Source organism: Dermochelys coriacea, chromosome 7, assembly GCF_009764565.3.
Source record: "Dermochelys coriacea isolate rDerCor1 chromosome 7, rDerCor1.pri.v4, whole genome shotgun sequence".
Classification (NCBI taxonomy): domain Eukaryota; kingdom Metazoa; phylum Chordata; order Testudines; family Dermochelyidae; genus Dermochelys; species Dermochelys coriacea.
Genome location: NC_050074.1, coordinates 74,588,124 through 74,611,038, shown reverse-complemented (window position 1 = coordinate 74,611,038; position 22,915 = coordinate 74,588,124). Strand labels below are relative to the sequence as shown.

Genomic DNA, 22,915 nt, shown 5'->3' with positions numbered 1-22,915 from the left:
CACTTTTTCCCTTGGGTAGTTTTTCTACTTTGCTTAATCATTTAATGCAGGGCTTTTCTAAAGAAAACAATTCTTGGAAAGTTATCACCCCATAACTAGTTGAGTAACTATGCAAGCCAGTATACCAGACAATAAATTCAACTTTTTATTTCTCCAAATGCATAACCCACACTGTCTGCTTCCTCTTGGAGATATGTATGCATTTTTACTTTTGTTCAGTCACTTATTTGTGTCCTTAATGTAGGCAGTGATTTTGCTGCACCCAGTGATACTGCATTTTCCAAATGATCATGTTCTAATAAAGTGAACAAATCCAACTATGCATGGAAATAACAACCTTGCTATTGTGACACATTTGAGAGGTTACTAAATTACTCAAATTCTGAAAGCCAATGTTTGCCCAGGAGCATCAGAAAGGAAGAAAAAAACCTAGTTACCTGGGAAGGAAACAATGGTTTTGAAATGTTCATATTAAACTGAACTGGTAATGTTCTCAGACAAGACATTAAGCTAGCTATATGTGTTACTCCATCTTTTTCCATTGATTGAGTTTCACAGCAAAAAAAAAAGGCATTTGATAGCCAATTATGGACATAACCATTAAATGTTTCTTTAAATAAATCAATGGAAAAAAACAGAAGCTGTGCTTATAGTAATGAATTTAGCCTAGTCATTCAGAGATATGACTTTAACAGAGAATGCTGCCTCCATTATACAGTAGTCCTTGAAACATAAAAGAAAGAAATCATACCATAGGGCTATAGTCACTGTAACTTGATCATTGCCTCACTATCAAATAAAGGTTCAGAATAGCAGCTGTGTTAGTCTGTATTCGCAAAAAGAAAAGGAGTACTTGTGGCACCTTAGAGACTAACAAATTTATTTGAGCATAAGCTTTCGTGAGCTACAGCTACAGCTGTAGCTGTAGCTCACGAAAGCTTATGCTCAAATAAATTTGTTAGTCTCTAAGGTGCCACAAGTACTCCTTTTTTTTTTATCAAATAAAGCTTTGCCTTGTTTTATTCCTTTAAGTCATTGGTTCCATTCCACTTTAATTTGTGCACGCAAGAAACAAAAAAGAGCTGATTGCAGGTTTTGCTTAATAGCCTTATCCATAACCTTATTTATCAAATATTATATATATATATATATAATATACATAGATCATATATATATATTATATATTTATATATATGTGTGTATAAAAACGAACACATAAGGAAAAAGCCACACAGTATGCACATAAAACACAATTCAGTAAACCTGTGCTTCAACTTAGAAACTGTGTGGAAATTTAATCCCTGTTAGAAGGAAACAGTTCAGTTGTTTTGTTTATTGTTTGCTTATTTATAGTTATAATTCAGGTTTAAAACATATATTACTGCTTTGCTAATATCTGCAGTTAGATTTTCAAGCGAACTGCTACCATGGCTATGAAATAGGGTACCGAGAAGAAGAGAGTGCTGAGGAGAGTAAACTTTTACAGCAACAAATGGATAACTTTACTGCTTTAAAAACAAAAATAGTAAAATAAAAACAGAACAAATAAGGAATAAGGGTTGAAATCCATGATATTTTGTTTAACTGCCCTCAATCCCAGCAACAGGTCTTCTTTGGCACTTGAGAACGATCACAAGTAGTTTGCCTTTTTATTCATATAGAACAAAATTTACAAAGTCATTCATACATTTTTTTGTTTTTGTTTTTTTGTTTTTTTTTTGTTTTTTTTACTGACTTTGAAAATTGGGAATATTCAAAATACACTTTTACCCCACTTCATTCTTTCATTATTTACAGATATGTACAAGAAAAATGTAAAAGTTTTTATTTTTGTTTCAGATTGTATTAAAAAGCTCTGCTGGTTGTTTTTTTGTTTGTTTTCATTATATGGATGTTCCATGGGAAGGCTCCATGGCTTCTGGAATGACTCCCCCTGGCACAGACTGAAATGACATCGGGATAGGTGTTTTCACGGGGCTTTGACGAAACAGTCCTCCATTTGGCGATCTGTGTTTACACTGTATAGAGGGCATGGTGGCTGAGCTGCTAAGGGGCAATGGCAGGTTACTACCAGAGGCAGTTGTGAGTGTCCTGCTGGCACCATGACTTGTCTGATCTGGTAAAAAGGTGGTAACAGAAAGTTGTGTGTTCTGGTATTCACGTACTGGCTCCAGGGTCTGACTTGGCTGCATGCCACCAATCTCCAAGGCTGAGATTTCAATGGACGCTGGAGAGATTTGCTTGTGAGCTATGTCTTCATCAATTAAACTGTTCATACGTCTGTGGACCTGCTCCAGATTTACTTCTTTATCCTATTGAGGTAAAAACAATTGAATCAGTTCAAACAAAAATCTCTCCCTCTCCCCACACTATGTGGTGGGAGCCATTGTATATTCATTCACTTAATTTGATTTGCTAAGCTAAAAGCTCTAGGTACCAATAACAGTTCAGTCTTAAAAACACATACCAAAAAAAAAAAGTCAACTCAGTGACAATCTACAACTGAACCCCTTAAACCACTCCCTCTTTGAGGCAAAACCAGAGCTCTGGTTCCCCCCATACACAGTGGAATGTCACATCAGCACCTTCCTCGAGCTACAATCTTGTCTGCCAGAACCTCAGTTTTCATTCTGGAGCAAAGAATGAGTTTCTAGCTGTTATGGTTATGAAGAAATCCCACCTCCCAAATGTGAATGGAGTGTAATCGATACAGAGATGTCAGAGAGCCTGGAACAACAGTGCTGGCTGGGAGGTGTGAACTGCCCTATTTATTTCAGTGAGATGAACTCAGATGCTCATTGATGACAACCTAAATATCAACATTGTTAAATATTTCATTTCTCATATCAGAAAAGAGAGGAGGATCATAAAACTGTACAACATACTGAGTGATGGCTCATTTTGGGAAGCAGTTGGGAGATACAATCACATACTTTCACGAGTCAAGAAGGAGCCCAGCCCAAGAAGCCTACTGGGCATATTCAAGCCCTACCAATGGTGAGCCATGCTCAGGAGGTTCATGTGATCTACTTGGAGCAGCAGCTCATTCATTCATTTTTTTGTTGATTCACATGGAGGTTATTTTTTTGGAGAAGCTTGGATGTGCACACTCATCTATTTTATTTCCCCCAGTTTTAGTCCTGAACAAAATAGATAACAGACACAATATGACCTGAAGGTTGACAAATATGGCCTGTGTCAGAACAAAGGAAGGACTTAGTTCCAAAGTTGAGTACTTCCATGTATGTGATCTGCATCTAGAGGATTTCCTGGCTGGTGAAACAGTCTCACAGGGCTGTGGGTGGCTGGGTGCTAGGTAGAATAGCTTCTGAGCTTCTCTGTTGAATGCCAAAGAATAACCTAGTCCTCAGTGACCCTGGGAATGAGGGGATGTAAAACTGGCTCTAGCCCACATTTTCCCTATGGTCCTGTGCCAAGCAAAGTTCAGCTGAACTAGAGAATCTGATCCAATTACACAATAGTTCTTCAGTCATCAGCTGCCAACTGTCTGTATCTCCATCTTTTAATTAGCAATGAGGTCAAATCAAAACCCTGGATTCCAAAAATTGTCAAATACTAACTCTGTGACTTGGGTCAATCTCCACTTTTCAGTACTATTTAATAACTGACTTGCTGGTCCCCCAAAGGCCTGAAGATCAGAACACATTGCTGGCGTCAAACCTCTAAGCCTAGCTCGGTCTAAACTCCCATTGAATCTATTGGGAGTTTTGCTTATTTAAAGGCTAAAGGCTTGGAACTGATCCAAAGCCCTTTGACATCAATGGAAGGTCTCCTAATGACTTCCATTCATTTTTTTAATAGGAGCACATTTCTGGCATGCCAAACTCTTATAGCTGCTCCTAGAAAAGTAACAGTGAAGCCTGATACACCACAAACTCATCACCAGGAAAAAAAATCTTTTTTGCCAAATCATTTATATATGTCATCCATTCCCAAATTAAGAAAAAATAATAGAAAATTAGAAAAGATACTTTAAAGACAAAAATAGAATGTACCCTACTTACATTTAATAAGAGGTCTATTGCATTTTTAGTAGTGTAGAAGCCCTTTTAATGACTTCCACACTTGAATTATCATTCTTTTCATTCATGAAGGTAGACAACACATTAGCTCTAACCTATTATATGTTCTCTCTCACACACACACAGTAGCTGGGTATCCAAAGGATTTGTAATACAAAGTCTCAAAGGAAGCACTGTAATGCACCACTAGTTTGTCAATTTAGAAAAACCTTGAAAAAATAGACTTGAGGGGAAAAGATAGAGTCATTAGCCTGGCTGTTTATATTGAGCAAATGATGTACTTAAAGTGGCTAAGGTGTTTTCATTAGAACCTACACATCCTACCTGGGTCTACCAGTGAAGGGCACTTGCAAGCTTTATCTAATTCAACATATGATGAACTACCTGCATGGCTGTGGTAACTACAGAGAGCTTATTACACCAATTCTTCATGAGCAACCCTGGACTCCTATTCACTTGAGGGAGTACTTGCAAGTGGTTGCTGATTTGGGTGTAAAGAGCTGAGGGCTTGGGTATTTGAGGGACCACTGTTGTTGCTCTAATCAGCTGCAAAATTAGAGTGGAAAGAATGCTGGAAACTTTTTCCCTGAATATGTGTTCAGATTCAAATACATTTGTTAGTCTCTAAGGTGCCACAAGTACTCCTTTTCTTTTTGTGAATTTTTACTGTGTTCATGATATGTTCATGTTCTCTTGATTTCTGCTAGTGATCTTGTAAAATGTAAAACTAATGTTAAGCAAAAATATACACCAACATTGATTACTGGTATTTTTATTGCAATATTCATAATTTAATTCTGTCCTGCTTTGTTACCTGAGTCAGGAACAGAAATAATATGATTGAGATAATGAACCAGTAGGGTGAAAATGGTGAAGTTCTAATTAGGGCTGTTGATTAACCACAGTTAATTCATGCAATTAACTCAAAAAAATTAATTGTGATTACAAAAATTAATCATGATTAATCGCAATATTAATCACACTGTTAATAGAATACCAATTAAAATTTATTAAATATCTGTGGATGTTTTTCTACATTTTCAAATATATGATTTCAATTACATCACATTATATGGAGTGTACACTGCTCATTTTATATTTTTTTTATTTCAAATATTTGCACTGTAAAAATGATAAGCAAAAGAAATAGTATTTTCCAGTTCACCTCATTCAAGTACTGTAGTGCAATCTCTATCATGAAAATGCAACTTGCAAATGTAGATTTTTTTTGTTACATAACTGCACTCAAAAACAAAACAATGTAAAACTTTAGAGCCTACAAGTCCATTCAGTCCTATTTGTTGATCAGCCAATTGCTAAGACAAACAAGTTTGTTCACATTTACATCTTATTTACAATGTCACCAGAAAGTGAGAACAGGTGTTTGCATGGGACTTTTGTAACCCGCATTCCAAGATATTTATGTGCCAGATATGCTAAATGTTCATATGCTCCTTCATGCTTTGGCCACCATTCCAGAGGACATGCTTCCATACTGATGATGCTCTTTAAAAAAATAACGTGTTAATTACATTTTTGACTAAACTCCTTGGGGAGAATTGTATGTCTCCAGCTCTGTTTTACCCACATTCTGCCATATATTTCATGTCATAATAGTCTCGGATGATGACTCAGCACATGTTATTCATTTTAAGAACACTTTTGCTACATATTTGACAAAACACAAAGAAGATATCAATGTAAGATTTCTAAAGATAGCTAGAGCATTTGACCCAAGGTTTAAGAATCTGAAGCGCCTTCCAAAATCTGAGAAGGATGAGTGTGGAGCATGCTTTCAGAAGTCTTAAAAGAGCAACACTCCGATGCAGAAATTACAGAGGCCAAACCACCAAAAAAGAAAATCAGCCTTCTGCTGGTGGCATCTAACTCAGATTATGAAAATGAACATGTGTTGATCTGCACTGCTTTGAATTGTTGTTGAGCAAAGCCTGTCATCAGCATGGACGCACGTCCTCTGGAATGGTGGATGAAGCAGGAGGGACATATGAATCTTAAGTGCATCTGGCATGTAAATACCTTGCAATGACAGCTGCAACAGTGCCATTCGAATGCCTATTCTCACTTTCAGGTGACATTGTGAACAAGAAGCAAGGAGCATTATTTCTGCAAATGTAAACAAACTTGTTTGTCTGAGTGATCGGCTTAACAAGAAGAAGGACTGAGTGGACTTGTGGGCTTTAAAGTTTGACATTGTTTTATTTTTGAGTGCAGTTATTTTTTGTACATAATTCTACATTTGTAAATTCAACTGTCTTGATAAAGAGATTGCACTACAGTACTTGTATTAGGTGAACTGAAAAATACTATTTCTTTTGTTTTTTACAGTGCTAATATTTGTAATAAAAATAAATATGAAGTGAGCACTGTACACTTTATTACTGTATTCTGTGTTGTAATTGAAATCAATATATTTTAAAATGTAGAAAACATCTAAAATATTTAAATAAATGGTATTCTATTATTGTTTAATACTGAGATTAATCATGATTAATTTTTGTAATCGCTTGACAGTCCTAATTCTAATACTTGCAACAAACAGGCTATGAGCTATTTGAAGAGCAAAAACAAAATTGTGACTAATCTAGAATTATGAATAAATTCAAAACTTCTGTGATCTTCTCACAAACAGAAAAAGAGGTGAACGTCAACACATAAATTATTCCTTGTGATATATTCATCGTAGCTCTTTTAAGATATAAACATGAAAAGGCTACAGACAGGGCATTCTCAGTAGAGGAGATTCAATTCAGACATTTTAAGGCCAAGGAACTATTGTGATGATATAGTCTGGAAATCATGTCTCCAACTGGTCTGAGAGTACGAGATTGGTTACCTTTTTGACATAGTGTATAATACATCTCTTTTGAAGGCTCTTTTCCGAAACTGTGAATAGATAAGTCCTTGCATGTTTGCAACTCATTTGTTTTTAATTTTGCAGATGTTCACATTGATTTCAAGGAGGAAGGATCAGGCACAATGTCATTTTTATATAGGTGCCCAGATTATTGTATAACTATAAATGAACACCCTTCTTTTCGGCCATTTCATTCACTCAAAAACTCTGAGAAATTCTGTGTTAGGTGTGAAATCCTGGCCCTATTGAAATCAATGGGAGTTTTGCCACTGGCTTCAGTGGGCCAGAATTTCACCCTTTATCTCCATTCTAAAGTAAAAAATGTTTTGTGTGGAAAGTTTAATGAAAACTGGTTCTGCCTCTTTGAGATGAGATGACACATTTTTCCTATTTTTTAAGCTCTGCTCACCTTCTTTTTCCCTGCAGAAAAATAACTGAAAAATGGCTGAATAATCAAACTTGAAAATTGGCATGTGAAAAGTTATCAGTGAGAATGGGTGATTTGCCATTTTTTTAAAAAACTTTAAGATAAAGTTACGAGCATTTAAGGCCATGAGCCTGAGCTGGCACAGCAGACAATTTCTGTAAATAATAACTAAGTTACGACTGGAGGACAGAGAGACTGGGCACATATGTGCAGCTGAGGCCAAATTCTTCAAACAATCCCTGTTCAGCGATGCACTTAGACACATGCCTACGTCCCATTAAAATCAATGTTAAGCAAGTACCTACATGCTTTACTGAATAGGGATGGATTTAAGCATGTGCTAATTTGCTAATCTGGGGTTGTAGAGAAGTGTGCTTTTTAAACTGCACAGGACTCCAGCCAGCTCCTGCAGAGCTCTTAAATCCTCCAGCAAAGCATTCCTATTCCTATACAACTCCTCAGCTTCCAAGCACAGCCATCCAAGTTCTGTAGAATCTGAAGTTCCCCAAATCACAGCCCTGCTAAAAGCCCCAGCAAGACAGTGCTGCTTTCATGGAGAAACAAAGTTCCCCAAAACCGCAGCTGCAATGAGGTTTAAGGAAAGTACAGGCTCCACTAATAAAGTCAACAGAACTTGTAAACTATAAGCTTAATCAGAACTAATTGCTGTCTCTTTTTTCTTTAAGGATTACCTAGGACATTAAATAGAGAAAAATGAGTTAATGAAATAGTAATCTTATAATTCAAACAGTGAAAACGAGGGAATGCAAAAGTTAAGATTCCAGGTGCTTTAATCCGGCCATTTTCCCTTTTTTGTAATTCTTGTCAAATATGAAGCTTTTTGTATTACACTTTATATCTTTCTATGTTTACCATAAAATGTACAGGCCATATGGTGGGTTAACATCACCACTGGATCCTTAACTTTTGCATCTCTTGATGCTTTGTGATTTTTAATTGTGCAATTCTATAGTGTAGCAAAAGTCAAAAAGAGTCTTTGGGCCTATTTAATTATATATTTGTAAAGTGCCTCACAAAATGGTGGCACAACCTGATTGGCCTCCAGGCACTATTGCAATAAGGAAGATAAATAATAATAGTTAATAATTGCTGCTCAATAACTTTATTGAACTAATTATCTGAACTGAGGCTGTGCAGCAGAATTAATGGTATGGCTCATTGCAAGAGACCATGTCTGAATAGATGTGAGTAAGCAACTCAGCTCCTGTCTGCGGCTTGCTATAATGATGCCATTACAAAGGGACTTTTAATTGGTTTCAGACAGGATAGAGAGGCATAGGAGTCATCAGTTATGCTGGGAAGAGCAAAGGACAGAGAAGCAGTTTGGCTGGAGATTTTGAACACAGAACTGTGTTGCACACTGGGACTTTAAGTCTGGTTACTAGTCTGGAAGCTTTGTTTCTGTTCTACCCACATATTTCTGACTATCTCCACTCATTTCACTCCCAAAGGTGAATAAACCTCTCCAGACTTGACTGTTTGGAGGCTGGGTCATTGACATTACTGCAGATTTTTGCAGTTAATATGTAAACGGTATATTCATTCATATTGTATACATTTATGTAATATCTATACTGGTGTATATTTCTATCAATGTATGTATTCCATAGGTATATGTGTATTATTTATGTATAGCTGTGTCCATACTTACACACTATCAGATAAAATGTGTGCTCTCACACTTTTTTAAGTGCCATTAATGTCAACCATATAATGTCATTTTCTTTTACTGTCTCAATACATTCTCTTTCATTATTTTTATTACTATTATTATTACATTCCTTGAAGGTTATCTGAAGAGAATGATCAGTGAAATGGAGCAAAACACATATGTATATGGAGGATGAATATAAGTGCCTGTACTCCTCCTGACTGAGAAAAACAACTAACCACCCATTTCTGCTGGGTAAGCAAATTATCTTTCATAGAAGATTAGGGTTGGAAGAGACTCAGGAGGTCATCTAAGCCAACCCCCTGCTCAAGCAGGACCAACCCTAACTAAAATAATTTGAATTTCATTCGTTCCCCCAGTAAATTGAGCTAGAAGAGGGAAAGGGAAAGGCAGATTTCTGAATATTTTAAGAACTTGATCATGAAAATGGTCCTGTGACTATGGCTATTGGTACCCTGACTGACAAAGTACACAGCTATGATCGCTCCTACAGAGAACTGAAAGCTGCCCTCAGGAAATTCCTTGAACAACTAACCCTCTATGAAGCCACTACAATTAACTAAGACTCTCTACCCGGATAACTTGGGTATCATTTTTATTTTGAGAGAGATTGTGATCATTAACCACCATGTAATATGCAAGTTTTAAGAAGTAATATGCAATACTCTTTATGTAGGTGTGCAGATATAAACATTTTTTTTTGTTTTGTTTTTTTCAGTTTTTTTTTTTAAATGAGTGTTTGGAGAGCGTTTGGACAAACATGGGAATTACCTTGGATACTTTTTGTTAATTGACATTAGCAGTCATTAGCAATGCCTCATTGACTTTCAGAGAAGAGTTGTTGAGTGAAGGATGTCTAGAAGGGTATCCAAGACCTTCTGAACACAGGTAATAAAATGTCTAAGTTCTTAGCAGCATGGCTGAAGGCCGGAGATTCCTTGAGGAAGGGCTTTTAGGTGAGAATCTTTTCTTTAAGGAAACTAACACCTCTTCTTTATTCTACCCCTTCTCCTCAGACCTTATCAATGAGTTCAGTGGAATCCCCTTGACCAGGTTAGTGAAGCTGTTTTGGACAAGTCAAAAGCAGATGAACCCAAGAATGGTGAACGGTCAGGTGATGGATTACATAACTAATACTATGATAAAGAATGCCTACACTAAACGTATGTTAACAGAACCACACTGGACTGAAGGGTGGAGAGGAAGGTCCCTGAGTATCAAACAATAAAAATTTAGAAAAACAACATGCACATACCCTGAGGGACTATGATGGGTGTATTGACATCTCTAGGTCACATGCAGCCATCTCTGCCTCGAGTATTAAAGTGATGTTAATGCAGTTCTTAATATACCTGAGGTATGCATGGTCTGTTCACGGTACAATTTTCTTGCCTGGTCTACACTAAAAGTTAGGTTGACACAGTTACATCACTAGCGGTGTGAAAAACCCAAACCCCCTGAGTGATGTAGTCAGTCCATTTAACCCCTTGTGTAGACAGCGCTACACAATGGAAGAACTTTTTTGTTGACCTAGCTACTGCCTCTCAGGGAGGTGGATTACCTCCGCCTATGGAAGAACTGCAGCTGTGCTACTGTAGCATTTCAAGTGTAGACAGACTCTCAATCATCATTCATGGACCAATTTCTCTTTCTCTCTCTCTCTATATATATACATATATGAAATGTATGGAAGAATGCCACTTGAAATATATGGAAGAATGATACTTGAGGTTTGGCCAAAAAGAATAAAAAAAATATGAAACTCGCATTGTGTAAAAGAAATATAATAAAAACAAGCAAGGATGATTCTGTGGTCATGGCAGTGAACTCGGACTCATGACATCTGCGTTAAATCCCCATTTCTGTCACATTTCCTGTGTGACCTTGACCAAATCATATGCCAATCTGTCTGTTCCTTAGCTGTAAAGCAGGGATGATAATATCCTTAGCTCACAAGGTCATGAAAAATAAAGGTATTAATGGTTGAGACACACTCAGAGTGATGGCACACACATAAATATCCAGATAAGTGAAAAATGAACTCCGAGAAACTTTTAAGCCCTGCTGGACAGCCTGTTTAAAAAATACAAAAATCTTAGAGGCAGTTTTTCATGCTCTAGTATCCATAGGCTATATTACTGGTTCAACTCCAATTAGCCAACATTGAAATCAATCCCCAACCACTACAAATTCCAGGTATTCTTTTTATCAGACATGAACTTTTTAAGCATGTGGTTGCAGAGAAGTGAATGGAGGACAACCCATGTGTATATATGACAAATAGGAGTCATTTTGAAATCCTGAATTCACTACATTCACTATTACTTTTGACTTCATGTAATGCATTTGCAAAGCCATAATCAATTTCATTCCATCAGGCTCAGAGAGAGGTAAAAAATGGAGCTAATAATTGGTCTGCTCAAGAAAAAACAGGAATGATATATGTAATTCGGTATATTTTAAGGGGGAAAAACCCTGATGTGTTATGTTATATGAGGCTAATGCAAATAATAATTTAAATATAAATTAGTTTCCACTCTCATTATTCTAGGGTTTCATTAGTCCAATATGTGATATGCACAGATGTGGAAACTGACACAGTGATGTATGTTTGCTGTTGTTAATTTACCTCAGGCAAGTGACCTAGTCAAATAGCACTTAATGTTACATAAAATTTTCTGTGTTTTGCATGTATTCTGCTGGATGCTGATTTGAATACTATTATATTTTATTAAATCTGACTAGAGATGTACCTCAAGTCTGCCTTTATAAATAGACCGAGTTCTGCAATCCAACTTGTTGTGAGGATCCGCAGGTCCTGAACCTGCCCCCCCCACCACCACTGCTGAAGCCACCCCACTACCCAGTGTCTCTACCAGTGACTGGAGCATTGGGAGCCCTCAGGCCTTACATTCCATTAAAGGTACCACCCATAGGGACCTGACTGGAGGAGCTCCAGAGTCCCTGATTGGGCCAGGTGCACTATTCAGTTACAAAACACAGGAAGTTGTCTGTGCCAAAAGGTGGATCCTGGCTTGAAGGCTGCTTCAGACCTTGCTGTGTATGCTACCTCACTCGTGGTCTCATCTCAGATTCCTAACTTGGACCCCATCCTGTTCCTGGCTCTTGCCCTTAGCCTTATTCCAGTCCCTGAACCCTGTTGCCCTGTTTCTGATTGCTCTGGCTCTGATCCTAGAGTACAGTTCTTTGGCTTCTGACTCAGCATTGACTCTTGGCTCCTGTTTCCTGTCTGATCCTGGCTTCAACTTTTGGCTCTGACACCTGGCTCCTGATTCAGACCTGCCTATTGGTCTCTGGTTCCTGAACACAGAGGTGATCACCAAGCCAGACCACTCACATCCTGGTTTCTGGTAGCAGTCTTCCACAATCTTCTGTTCAGATAAGTGGAAACAATACTATGTATTTTAAAATAGTAATTAACTAAACAAGAAAATCTCAGAAAGACTGACATTGTCCACTGGACTCTGATCCAATTGAAAGGAAAAAGAAATTAGATGAGTTGGCAATATAAATATTTCAACACATGTCAACATCTTCACAGAATACAAAAGCTTCAGCTGAAGTTATTTGGTAGAGATGACTTGATTCATTTGGAATCGGTTTGCTTAATTAAATAGCAGAAACAGTACACCTTACTTCACATAAAAGAAATTGATATTACTCTTCACTTCTAACTCAAAGGATAGGAAACATAATGAGCAAAAGGATGCTGGCAAGAGGTAGTCAGTGCAAGTGTCTTTTCTTTCAACTACATTTCCAGTTTTCAGAGTATCAGCCGTGTTAGTCTGTATCCGCAAAAAAGAACAGGAGTACTTGTGGCACCTAAGAGACTAACATATATTTCAGCATAAACTTCATGTGCTAAAACCCATTTCATCAGATGCATGCAGGGAAGATATAGTAGGAAGATATAGATATAAAAAAAAAAAAAAAAAAGATAAAAAAAAAAAAAAAAAAATGACTATTAGATACACAGAGAACATGAAACAATGGGTGTTATCATACACACTATAACAAGACTGATCAGTTAAGGTGAGAAAAGCAGCAGGAGAGAAAAAAACAAACAAACAAAAAAACCCAACCTTTTCTGGTGATAATCAAGATGGGCCATTTCCAGCAGTTGACAAGAATGCATGAGGAACAGTAGGTGGGAAAAATAAACATGGGGAAATAGTTTTACTTTGTGTAATGATACATCCACTCCCAGTCTTTATTCAAGCCTAATTTAATGGTGTCCAGTTTGCAAATTAATTCCAGTTCAGCAGTCTCTCACTGGAGTTTTAGATCTTAATCGAGTGACCAAGGAGATTGAAGTGTTCTCTGACTGGTTTTTTGAACGTTATAATTCTTGACATCTGATTTGGGTCCATTTATTCTTTTACGCAGAGATTGTCCGGTTTGGCCAATGTACATGGCAGAGGGGCATTGCTGGCACATGATGGCATATATCACATTGATAGACGTGCAGGTGAACGAGCCTCTGATAGTGTGACTGATGTGATTAGGCCCTATGAAGGTGTCCCCTGAATAGATAGGACGCAGTTGGCAATGAGCTTTGTTGCAAGGATAGGTTCCTGGGTTAGTGGTTCTGTTGTGTGGTGTGTGGTTGCGGGTGAGTATTTGCTTCAGGTTGGGGGGCTGTCTCGCAAGCAAGGACTGGCCTGTCTCGCAAGATCTGTGAGAGTGATGGGTCATCCTTCAGGATAGGTTGTAGATCCTTGATGAAGAGTTGGAGAGGTTTTAGTTGGGGGCTGAAGGTGATGGCTAGTGGCATTCTGTTATTTTCTTTGTTGAGCCTGTCCTGTAGTAGGTGACTTCTGGGTACTCTTCTGGCTCTGTCAATCTGTTTCTTCATTTCAGCAGTTGGGTATTGTAGTTTTAAGAATGCTTGATAGAGATCTTGTAGGTGTTTGTCTCTGTCTGAGGGGTTAGAGCAAATGCGGTTCTATGCTGTAGACCATGGATCGTGTGGTGTGGTCTGGATGAAAGCTGGAGGCGTGTAGGTAAGTATAGCAGTCAGGAAGTTTCCAGTATAGGGTGGGGTTTATGTGACCATCACTTATTAGCACTGTAGTGTCCAGGAAGTGAATCTCTTGTGTGGACGGGTATGGCTGAGGTTCATGGTGGGATGAAAATTGTTGAAATCATGGTGGAATTCCTCAAGGGCTTCTTTTCCATGGGTCCAGATGATGAAGATGTCATCAATGTAGTGCAAGTAGAGTAGGGCATTAGGGGACGAGAGCTGAGGAAGCGTTGTTCTAAGTCAGCCATAAAAATGTTGGCATACTGTGGGTTCATGTGGGTACCCATAACAGTGCCGCTGATTTGAAGGCATACATTGTCCCCAAATGTGAAATAGTTATGGGTGAGGACAAAGTCACAAAGTTCAGCCACCAGGTTTGCCGTGACATTATTGGGGATACTGTTCCTGACAGCTTGTAGTCCATCTTTGTGTGGAATGTTGGTGTAGATGGCTTCTACATCCATAGTGGCTAGGATGGTGTTTTCAGGAAGATCACAGATTGACTCTAGTGTCCTCAGGAAGTCAGTGGTGTCTCAAAGGCAGTGTGGGGGCAGTCTGAGGAAGGCAGTATACATACCCAGACAATCCTGCTGTCAAGGTGCCAATGCCTGAGATGATGAGGCGTCCAGGATTTCCAGGTTTATGGATCTTGCGTAGCAGATAGAATACCCCTGCTCGGAGTTCTAAGGGTGTGTCTGTGCGGATTTGCTCTTGTGCTTTTTTTGGGAGTTTCTTGAGCATGGCCCCACAGTATGCCAACATTTTTATGGCTGACTTAGAACAACCTTTCTCCGCTTCATCCCCTAATGCCCCTACTCTACTTGTGCTACATTGATGACATCTTCATCATCCGAACCCATGGAAAAGAAGCCCTTTACGAATTCCACCATGATTTCAACAATTTTCATCCCACCATCAACCTCAGCCTGGACCAGTCCACACAAGAGATCCACTTTCTGGACACTACAGTGCTAATAAGCGATGGTCACATAAACACCACCCTATTCTGGAAACCTACTGACTGCTATAGTTACCGACATGCCTCCAGCTTTCATCAAGACCACACCATATGATCCATTGTCTACAGCATACAACCGCATTTGCTCTAACCCCTCAGACAGAGACAAACACCTACAAGATCTCTATCAAGCATTCTTAAAACTACAATACCCACCTGCTGAAGTGAAGAAACAGATTGACAGAGCCAGAAGAGTACCCAGAAGTCACCTACTACAGGACAGGCCCAACAAACAAAGTAACAGAACACCACTAGCCATCACCTTTAGCCCCCAACTAAAACCTCTCCAGCGCATCATCAAGGATCTACAACCTGTCCTGAAGGATGACCCAATCACTCTCACAGATCTTGGGAGACAGGCCAGTCCTTGCTTGCGAGACAGCCCCCCAACCTGAAGCAAATACTCACCAGCAACCACACACCACACAACAAAAACACTAACCCAGGAACCTAGCCTTGCAACAAAGCCTGTTGCCAACTGTGTCCACCTATCTATTCAGAGGACACCATCATAGGGCCTAATCACATCAGTCACACTATCAGAGGCTCGTTCACCTGCACATCTATCAATGTCATATATGCCATCATGTGCCAGCAATGCCCCTCTGCCATGTACATTGGCCAAACCGGACAATCTCTGCGTAAAAGAATAAATGGACCCAAATCAGATGTCAAGAATTATAACGTTCAAAAAACCAGTCAGAGAACACTTCAATCTCCTTGGTCACTCGATTAAGATCTAAAAGTCGCAATATTACAACAAAAAAACTTCAAAAACAGACTCCAATGAGAGACTGCTGAATTGGAATTAATTTACAAACTGGACACCACTAAATCAGGCTTGAATAAAGACTGGGAGTGGATGTATCATTACACAAAGTAAATCTATTTCCCCATGTTTATTTTTCCCACCTACTGTTCTTCACACGTTCTTGTCAACTGCTGGAAATGGCTCATCTTGATTATCACCAGAAAAGGTTGTTTTTTTTCTCTCCTGCTGGTAATAGCTCACCTTAACTGATCAGTCTCGTTATAGTGTGTATGATAACACCCATTGTTTCATGTTCTCTCTGTGTGTGTGTGTATATATATATATCTTCCTACTGTATTTTCCACTGCATGCATCTGATAAAGTGGGTTTTAGTTCATGAAAGCTTATGCTGAAATAAATTTTTTAGTCTCTAAGGTGCCACAAGTACTCCTGTTCTTTTTACATTTCCAGTGTTGATTCCCACTCCTGTACCAAAATTAATACAAATAATTTTAAAGAGAAATAAAGAGTTTTAAAAAATTACCAATAAGGTAGAATGGACATAATGTCTACACTACAAAAGCAGGTAATTTCATGACCTTACTTTGTGCAATCCATATCCCTCTCTTCACCTTCCCACCTTGTCTGCTGCCATCTAGCCCTTTGTCATGAGGGCCTGGTCCTGAAGATTATTCATACAGTGTTTGTAGGATCAGTCCCATAAACTGTAAGTACCATACCAGATCTTCAACTGGTATAAATCAATGTAACGCCAATAAGCCAATGAAGTTCTGCCAGTTGAAACCACTGAAGATCCAGCTCCATTTTTTATATCTGTCTCTGTATCAACAAACATCCATATTGTATGGTGCTGTGTTAATAAACATGCAGAACATACAGTACATGTGGGAAGTACATCACAAACGAGGTGATTGCTGGTGAACATGCTAATGCCCCATGGCCATTTGCAGAATTTCAACACCACACCTCATTATCTAACTACAGTAACTGTAGCATATTTGATGGTCTTTGTTGCTAATGGTAGAGTCGAACCCAAGAAAATGGAAGGAAGGAAGCCTCATAGCACTCATTTGTTACTGCTATAGAAGGCCTTTAAGCCTCATGCTGAGGCAACCAGGCTTCTGAGTCCTTATCAAACCTAATAAAAAAAGAATGATTGGGCATATGACAAGTCCACAGGCTTCAAGAGGTTAAAATAAACAGCACAAAAGGAGGGTGCATGGAAGCATTTTCCAGCACGAGCAACAGGAATATGCAGCATCAAATGAGTAGTGTTTTATGAGCATGCCAATATCTTTTGAAAGGGACTATTTGGGAGCGAGAGAGTGAGTTGCATGTTGAGAAAACAGCTACTATGTTCACATTATGTATACAGTAGCTAAAGGCATTTGCAGCAATAGGAAGGTTAGGATCAAGGGGGCTTTCAGGAGGTGAAGATGAGAAAGTTAGCAAGGGCTAAACTGTGCAGGCACTTTCAACAATAAATCAAATATTGGTATGTGTTTTTTTATAAAATCTCACCATAGTTCTGAGGCCCAGCCTCACCTCATTGGCCATCTCCAGATAGGAAAGGGAAAGAAGAACAGGGAGAAAAAATGGATCAAAATAGTGATGCTAATAGTATACTTAATATTCTACTCTTTTTAACAAACATTTTCTGCCATATGTCTAATGTTGGTGTTTGTTTTAGTGACAGTATATCATATTCTAGCAAGATAGTCTCATTGCAGCCAGCGTCACATGCTACAATAAAGCCTATTTTCTTGAGGCAATACATAGACGATCTAAAACTGCAGTGTGATTAGATAGGTTGATTGGCTCTCTGTAACCCCTTCATCACTCTGATATTTAAATTCACTAAGGGTCTGATCCAGAACACATTGAAATTAATTGGAGTCTTTCCATTGTCTTCAGGGGGCCTTGGGTTATGTCCTAAACCATTGGATGTTGACATATAAAGGGCTTGATTCTGCATTCTGTTAGGGCTGTACCTGTACATCCTGACTTGCACCAGTGAAGGAGCTGGCATAGCAGAGCCATGCTCTGTCATACCCCTTACCCTCTCCATCCTGTCCAGGCCCCACCGCTGAAACACCCCCTTTTGCCCATTATGCCGGGAGCATTGAAGGCAGCTGGCAGAGGTCACAGAGGAATCTCTTCCACCAGCTTTATGCCCATGGAGAGTTTCCCGGCACATGTGGAATACTTCACTAGCGATCTCAGAGTTCTTGTAAGTCACTTTGATCTTATGCAGTGCAAATCGATCTCAGTGAACTGGGCAATCTAGCCTAACGTCCATAGTGGTCTCCAGTAAAAGCTAGATTTTCAGAAGTGCTCAGCACGCACCATCCGGAAACTGCTCTGCTACCATTTAGGCACCAACAGATTTTCAAAAAGCTCAACACACTGAAAGTTGCAATGGGAGCTGCTGGGTGCTGAACACTTCTCAAAATCTGGTCCTTATTTTAGTGCCTAAATGGGGGCTGAGCTCTTTCAGAAACCTGGCTGCAGTTGCAGGTGTTGAATTTGTGAAGATCAGGCCCTATATGTCAACTTTTACCAACAATTATGACATGTTAATATTTGAGATTCCTCAGTATTTCTGTGTGTTTAGGATAGGGAAAAATAACTTACCTCAGATACTGGAAAGTAAGTTGAGATCTATATAATTTTATAGTTGTATATAATTATATACGGGTATAATATAATTATTCTTACTAGTGGTGATGCTTGTGAAATTTAATGGTCACGATAATAATAGAATTAGGAAATAATTTTGTTTTTTGGTGGGAGTGAGCTATAACTCTAAATATGTTGTTTTCAAAAACAACCTTTCAGGCCTGAATACTTTCTAAGTGGCTCTTAGTAATCTGCTGTCAATAGCTTTTAAAATACCCAAGGTATTTACGTTAAAAATGTGTTACACTATAACATTTTTTTTTGCCAGAAAGTAATTATGCCCCAATCCAGCAAAACACTGCAGCACATGCATAACTTTCAGTACATGATTAATCCAGGCTGACTTCAAAGAACCTAAGGCTTGATCTTCCATCATTAAAGTTAATGGGAGCCTTTCCATTGATTTGAATGGAAGCAGAATCAAGATTCTACTCATGCACTTAAAATTAAATATGTGCTTATATGATTTGTTGGATCAAGACCTCAGGCTTTACAAACCTCAATGTGGGGGAACACTGTTACATTTCATTTTTTAATTCTGATTCAAATATATGTTTTAATTATCATTGAACATTCACTGTCAAAACAATCAACTTGGAAATACCACTGTGAGCTGAGATAAAATGTAACAAAAAAAAAAAGGCCTTGAACGCACAGTGTCAAGAGTCTAACTAGCTACAACCCCAAGTTCAGCAAGATACTTAAGCACATGCCAAACTTTAATCACATAATTAACCCCACTGACTTCAATGGGAACACACTGTAATTAAAGTTAAGCACATACTCAAGTTGTTTGCTGAACTGAGACTTTAAATGGTGTTCTTTCTAACAGCATGCCTCGCACTCCAAGGGGACTTGTTTTATGCTCACTTTTGTTCAGGGATTTTTTTTTCCTAAGAAACATGCTGCTAAATCATGTTCTAGTCTAGACTATCCCTCTAGGACTCTTATAGCAAGATTTCCTAATATGGTTCTCAGACAAGAAACTGCTGCCCCCAAAGGACAGGAAAACCTTAGTGGTACTGAGCTAGCAACAAACATATTTAAATATCACAGTAGCTGGCATAGTTCTGGTCCCAGTGTCAGCAAACAAAAGAATGACATGCCATCCTCAATTCACTTAGGGCACAATTCAAAGACCATTGTGGTCAGTGGTGAGATTCCCATTGACTTCAATGGGCTTTTGATCAGCCCATTTGTTGTGACTAGGTATTGCAGAATATCTGGTTCTGCTCAGAAAAGAGGTAAGTTTTCAGACCATTTATATTGCAATTGTTCAAGTAATCAGTAAGGAGTGAATTAAGGCTGTTTAACTCATAATTTCTCAGTTTTTATCAATATCTGTACAAGGGAGAGTACAGATATTTTTTCTCTTCTTTTTTTCTGTACCTCTTCCCTCAAGCTTTGTGTTTTGTCATATAATAGCATGAAGCCTTGCAGCCTAGAGTGACTGATGGTTGCTTCTGAAACTTCATTGCTGGTTTAAAGCTGCTAGTTAAGTGAAGTTTGCCAGTTCTTATGTTCATAGTTAGTCTTAAACCTGTGTTTTCTGGGTGGCATTACAATGCACTATTTTGCCAATGTTTGTATTATTTAAATTTCCCCCTCAAAAAGCTTTATTTATTCTTAGAAAAAGTAGAGTAGATACAGTTGTACAAACAAATGATCATTTATATGTAACTGAACAAAAAATGTACAAAGATTTCAGACATGTCAAAATACATAAAAATAATTTAAAAAACAACATAAAATATAAAGAACATACAATGAAGGGAAAATAAAATGTCAGTTCAATGATCTTGTGTTTTCTTTTACCATCAGAAATAACTGTCCCAAGGGGGAATCAAATAGTCAGGGAAAAAAGATAGCAGCAGAAAGAAGATAAGTGGAGAAGAAAAGAAAGGTAAAAAAAGGAAAGAATAAAGAAAGAGAAAAATTGGTGTAAGTATAAGAACCTTTAATAACTAAAAAGTTGGCTGACACCATATGGAAAATGTGCCAGGGACTATGAAATAATATCTTGTTGGAGATCTGAAGCGAGGTAAACTTGATCCTGATTAGAATTCTCAGCAGTAATCATCTTTGACCCATTATGATCATGTTAATAATCTCATATTTCTATTTCTGAGATACAGTGGGTTTCAGGTTACCAATTCCAAACAGAAAGAGCTAAAGCTGTAAGTGCAGATTTTTTGAGGTAGGTTAAAATAGGTGTGTCCTCATCCAGCACAGATATATTATGCACTATAGGGAAATTTAAGGCAGAAGATATAAGGTTGTGCATCCCAGTCCAGAGAGATTGGTTGTTGTTTTTTGTTATCCCCTCTCCACAGACCAAATTACCTGTGACTATTTCAGGGCAATTTCATCACCTTCCTCAATCCTGCACAGTTAGAAAGATTTGCAGAGTGATGACTTGTGGGGTTTCGATAGTATCTATTGAAGTTATTTTGTTGAAAACAGAGTGAAAGCAGTAATGATGACATGATGCTGTTACAAATATATGAGTCAGTTAGTACAATTCTCTTCCTGCTGTGGACAGAGCATTAGATGTTGGCCTCCTTAATTTGAAAAATAGAGGAGAAGGAGAACACTGAGGACAGGAGAAAGAAAAAGACTGATCGGTAGAATGATTTTACACTGGCTGATTAAAAAGTTGAGAAATTATAAGCCAAGCAGCTTTAATTCACACTGTGATAGTTAAAGAATTGTAAATATATGGTATGAAAGATCTTTAGCGTCCTTAAAGGAGAGAGATGATGAAATATCTAACTGCAATTGAGTAAGATGAAAATGACGCAATTTCCTAGCTAGCAGGAAATTAAGGTTCCATGTACACCAGCATTATAACTGTGATTTGTGTCATGTTCCAGTCTCTTCAGATAAAATACATTTATGTTTTATAGTCCACTTCATTCTAGATAAGGAAAGATCGAAAGAGGAATTTGATGAGCAAGTTGTAATAGTGGCAAGATGTGGCTTAATGGCCAATGTGTCAATCTTATCTTTTATAAGTGATGCAATACATTTCAGTTCTTGGCTAAGGAATCATTCCATAAATAGTTGAATAAAGTCAATGATTAATCTAAAGTTGCTAATTCTCCTTAATGTGAAGATGTCACATAATTTGTTTTCTGTGATTAGATCGCACACACAGAGAATTTTACAGGATTTCAATGGTTGACTTTTTTATTCTTCTTAGTTTCAAAGTTTTAGTTATTCTACAGTGTAACATTTGATATGGAAAAGGGGGGGGGCTACAATGGCTTGATGACTTTGAGGATAGCACAAGAGAATTGTTCTTCTGGGGGGATAGCTGAGGGCAAAAAGACATAGCTGATAAAGTATTGATGGAGCCTGCTAAGTCTATTACAGTTAGCAGCCATGTTGGGTCATGACAATGAGCATTTGGAAACCATCTTTCAGACTGTCAAATAAATCGAAAAATAGCCAAGACTCGGTGTTGTGGGAAAGCCCTCACAAATTGACTGACCCAAATTATATTCGTTTGTTGAGCTTCTGAAAGACATGAGCAGCAATTGTACTAAAAAGTTACTGGACTTGGGATGCTCTGCCCCTCTGTACCTAAAATTAGCACCCTGGAACCACTATATTCACCACTGTGATGATATTATGGTATTTTTGTAGAAAGTACACCTTCTCAGGTATCATTTCAAAAGTCTTGATCTGTTGAACATTAATATCCTTTTGATTGTATGTACTATCATTGTATGTGAAGTTATGAAGTATTGCTATATGTGTTACTGAAATATGTTGTGAAGTTGGGAACACCCACAACCAGCCTTTCAGTTACAACAAAGGAGTAGCCAGCAACAGCCAGACAGTATCAATAGCCCATCAACACCCATCAAGAAAAGAATCCACTATCCCAGAGACTTCTCAGAGAGATCACGTATGCAATGGAGACTGCTTGACCGATGGGGACTGCCTGATCCCCATGTCACAGCAAGGATCTTTCCAGGAAGCTGGAATACAGTATAAAAGAAGGAAAGTTATATCATCACTTGGCCTGTCTCCCCCGATACCACCCATCTCAACATCTGGGAACACATCTGGAAGACAAAGGCTTTGAACTAGGAAAGTTTGGTTCCAGGCTCGAAAGGGAGCTCAGTCTGTGTATTGGGGAACTGAAACCTGCTTGTGCCATCTGTCAGGGTGAGAAAAGCTGCTTGATTCAACTCTTGGTTAGACTAAAAGTTTAAGATTTAGCAAGCATGTTTACTTTTTATTTTCTCAAGTTAACTATCTTTGACTATTATGTCTACCTCGTATAATCACTTAAAAGCTATCTTTCTGTATTTAATAAACATATTTTAATGTTGTATCCTTATAAGTAAGTTTGT

The 22,915-nt window shown here is 38.2% G+C and overlaps 1 protein-coding gene across 6 annotated transcripts in view; it reads right to left on the bottom strand.

Moving 5' to 3' along the window:
• Positions 1-131: 131 nt before the first annotated feature.
• The window catches only part of GRID1 (glutamate ionotropic receptor delta type subunit 1), an 857,119-nt gene continuing 834,335 nt past the window's right edge, over positions 132-22,915 (bottom strand). For all 6 annotated transcript variants that reach the window (XM_038411443.2, XM_043519481.1, XM_043519478.1 and 3 more), the window contains one exon: positions 132-2,312. In XM_038411443.2, coding sequence (XP_038267371.1) covers positions 1,884-2,312 — 429 coding nt within the window. In that variant the 3' untranslated portion in view covers positions 132-1,883. The remainder of the gene's footprint in view (positions 2,313-22,915) is intronic.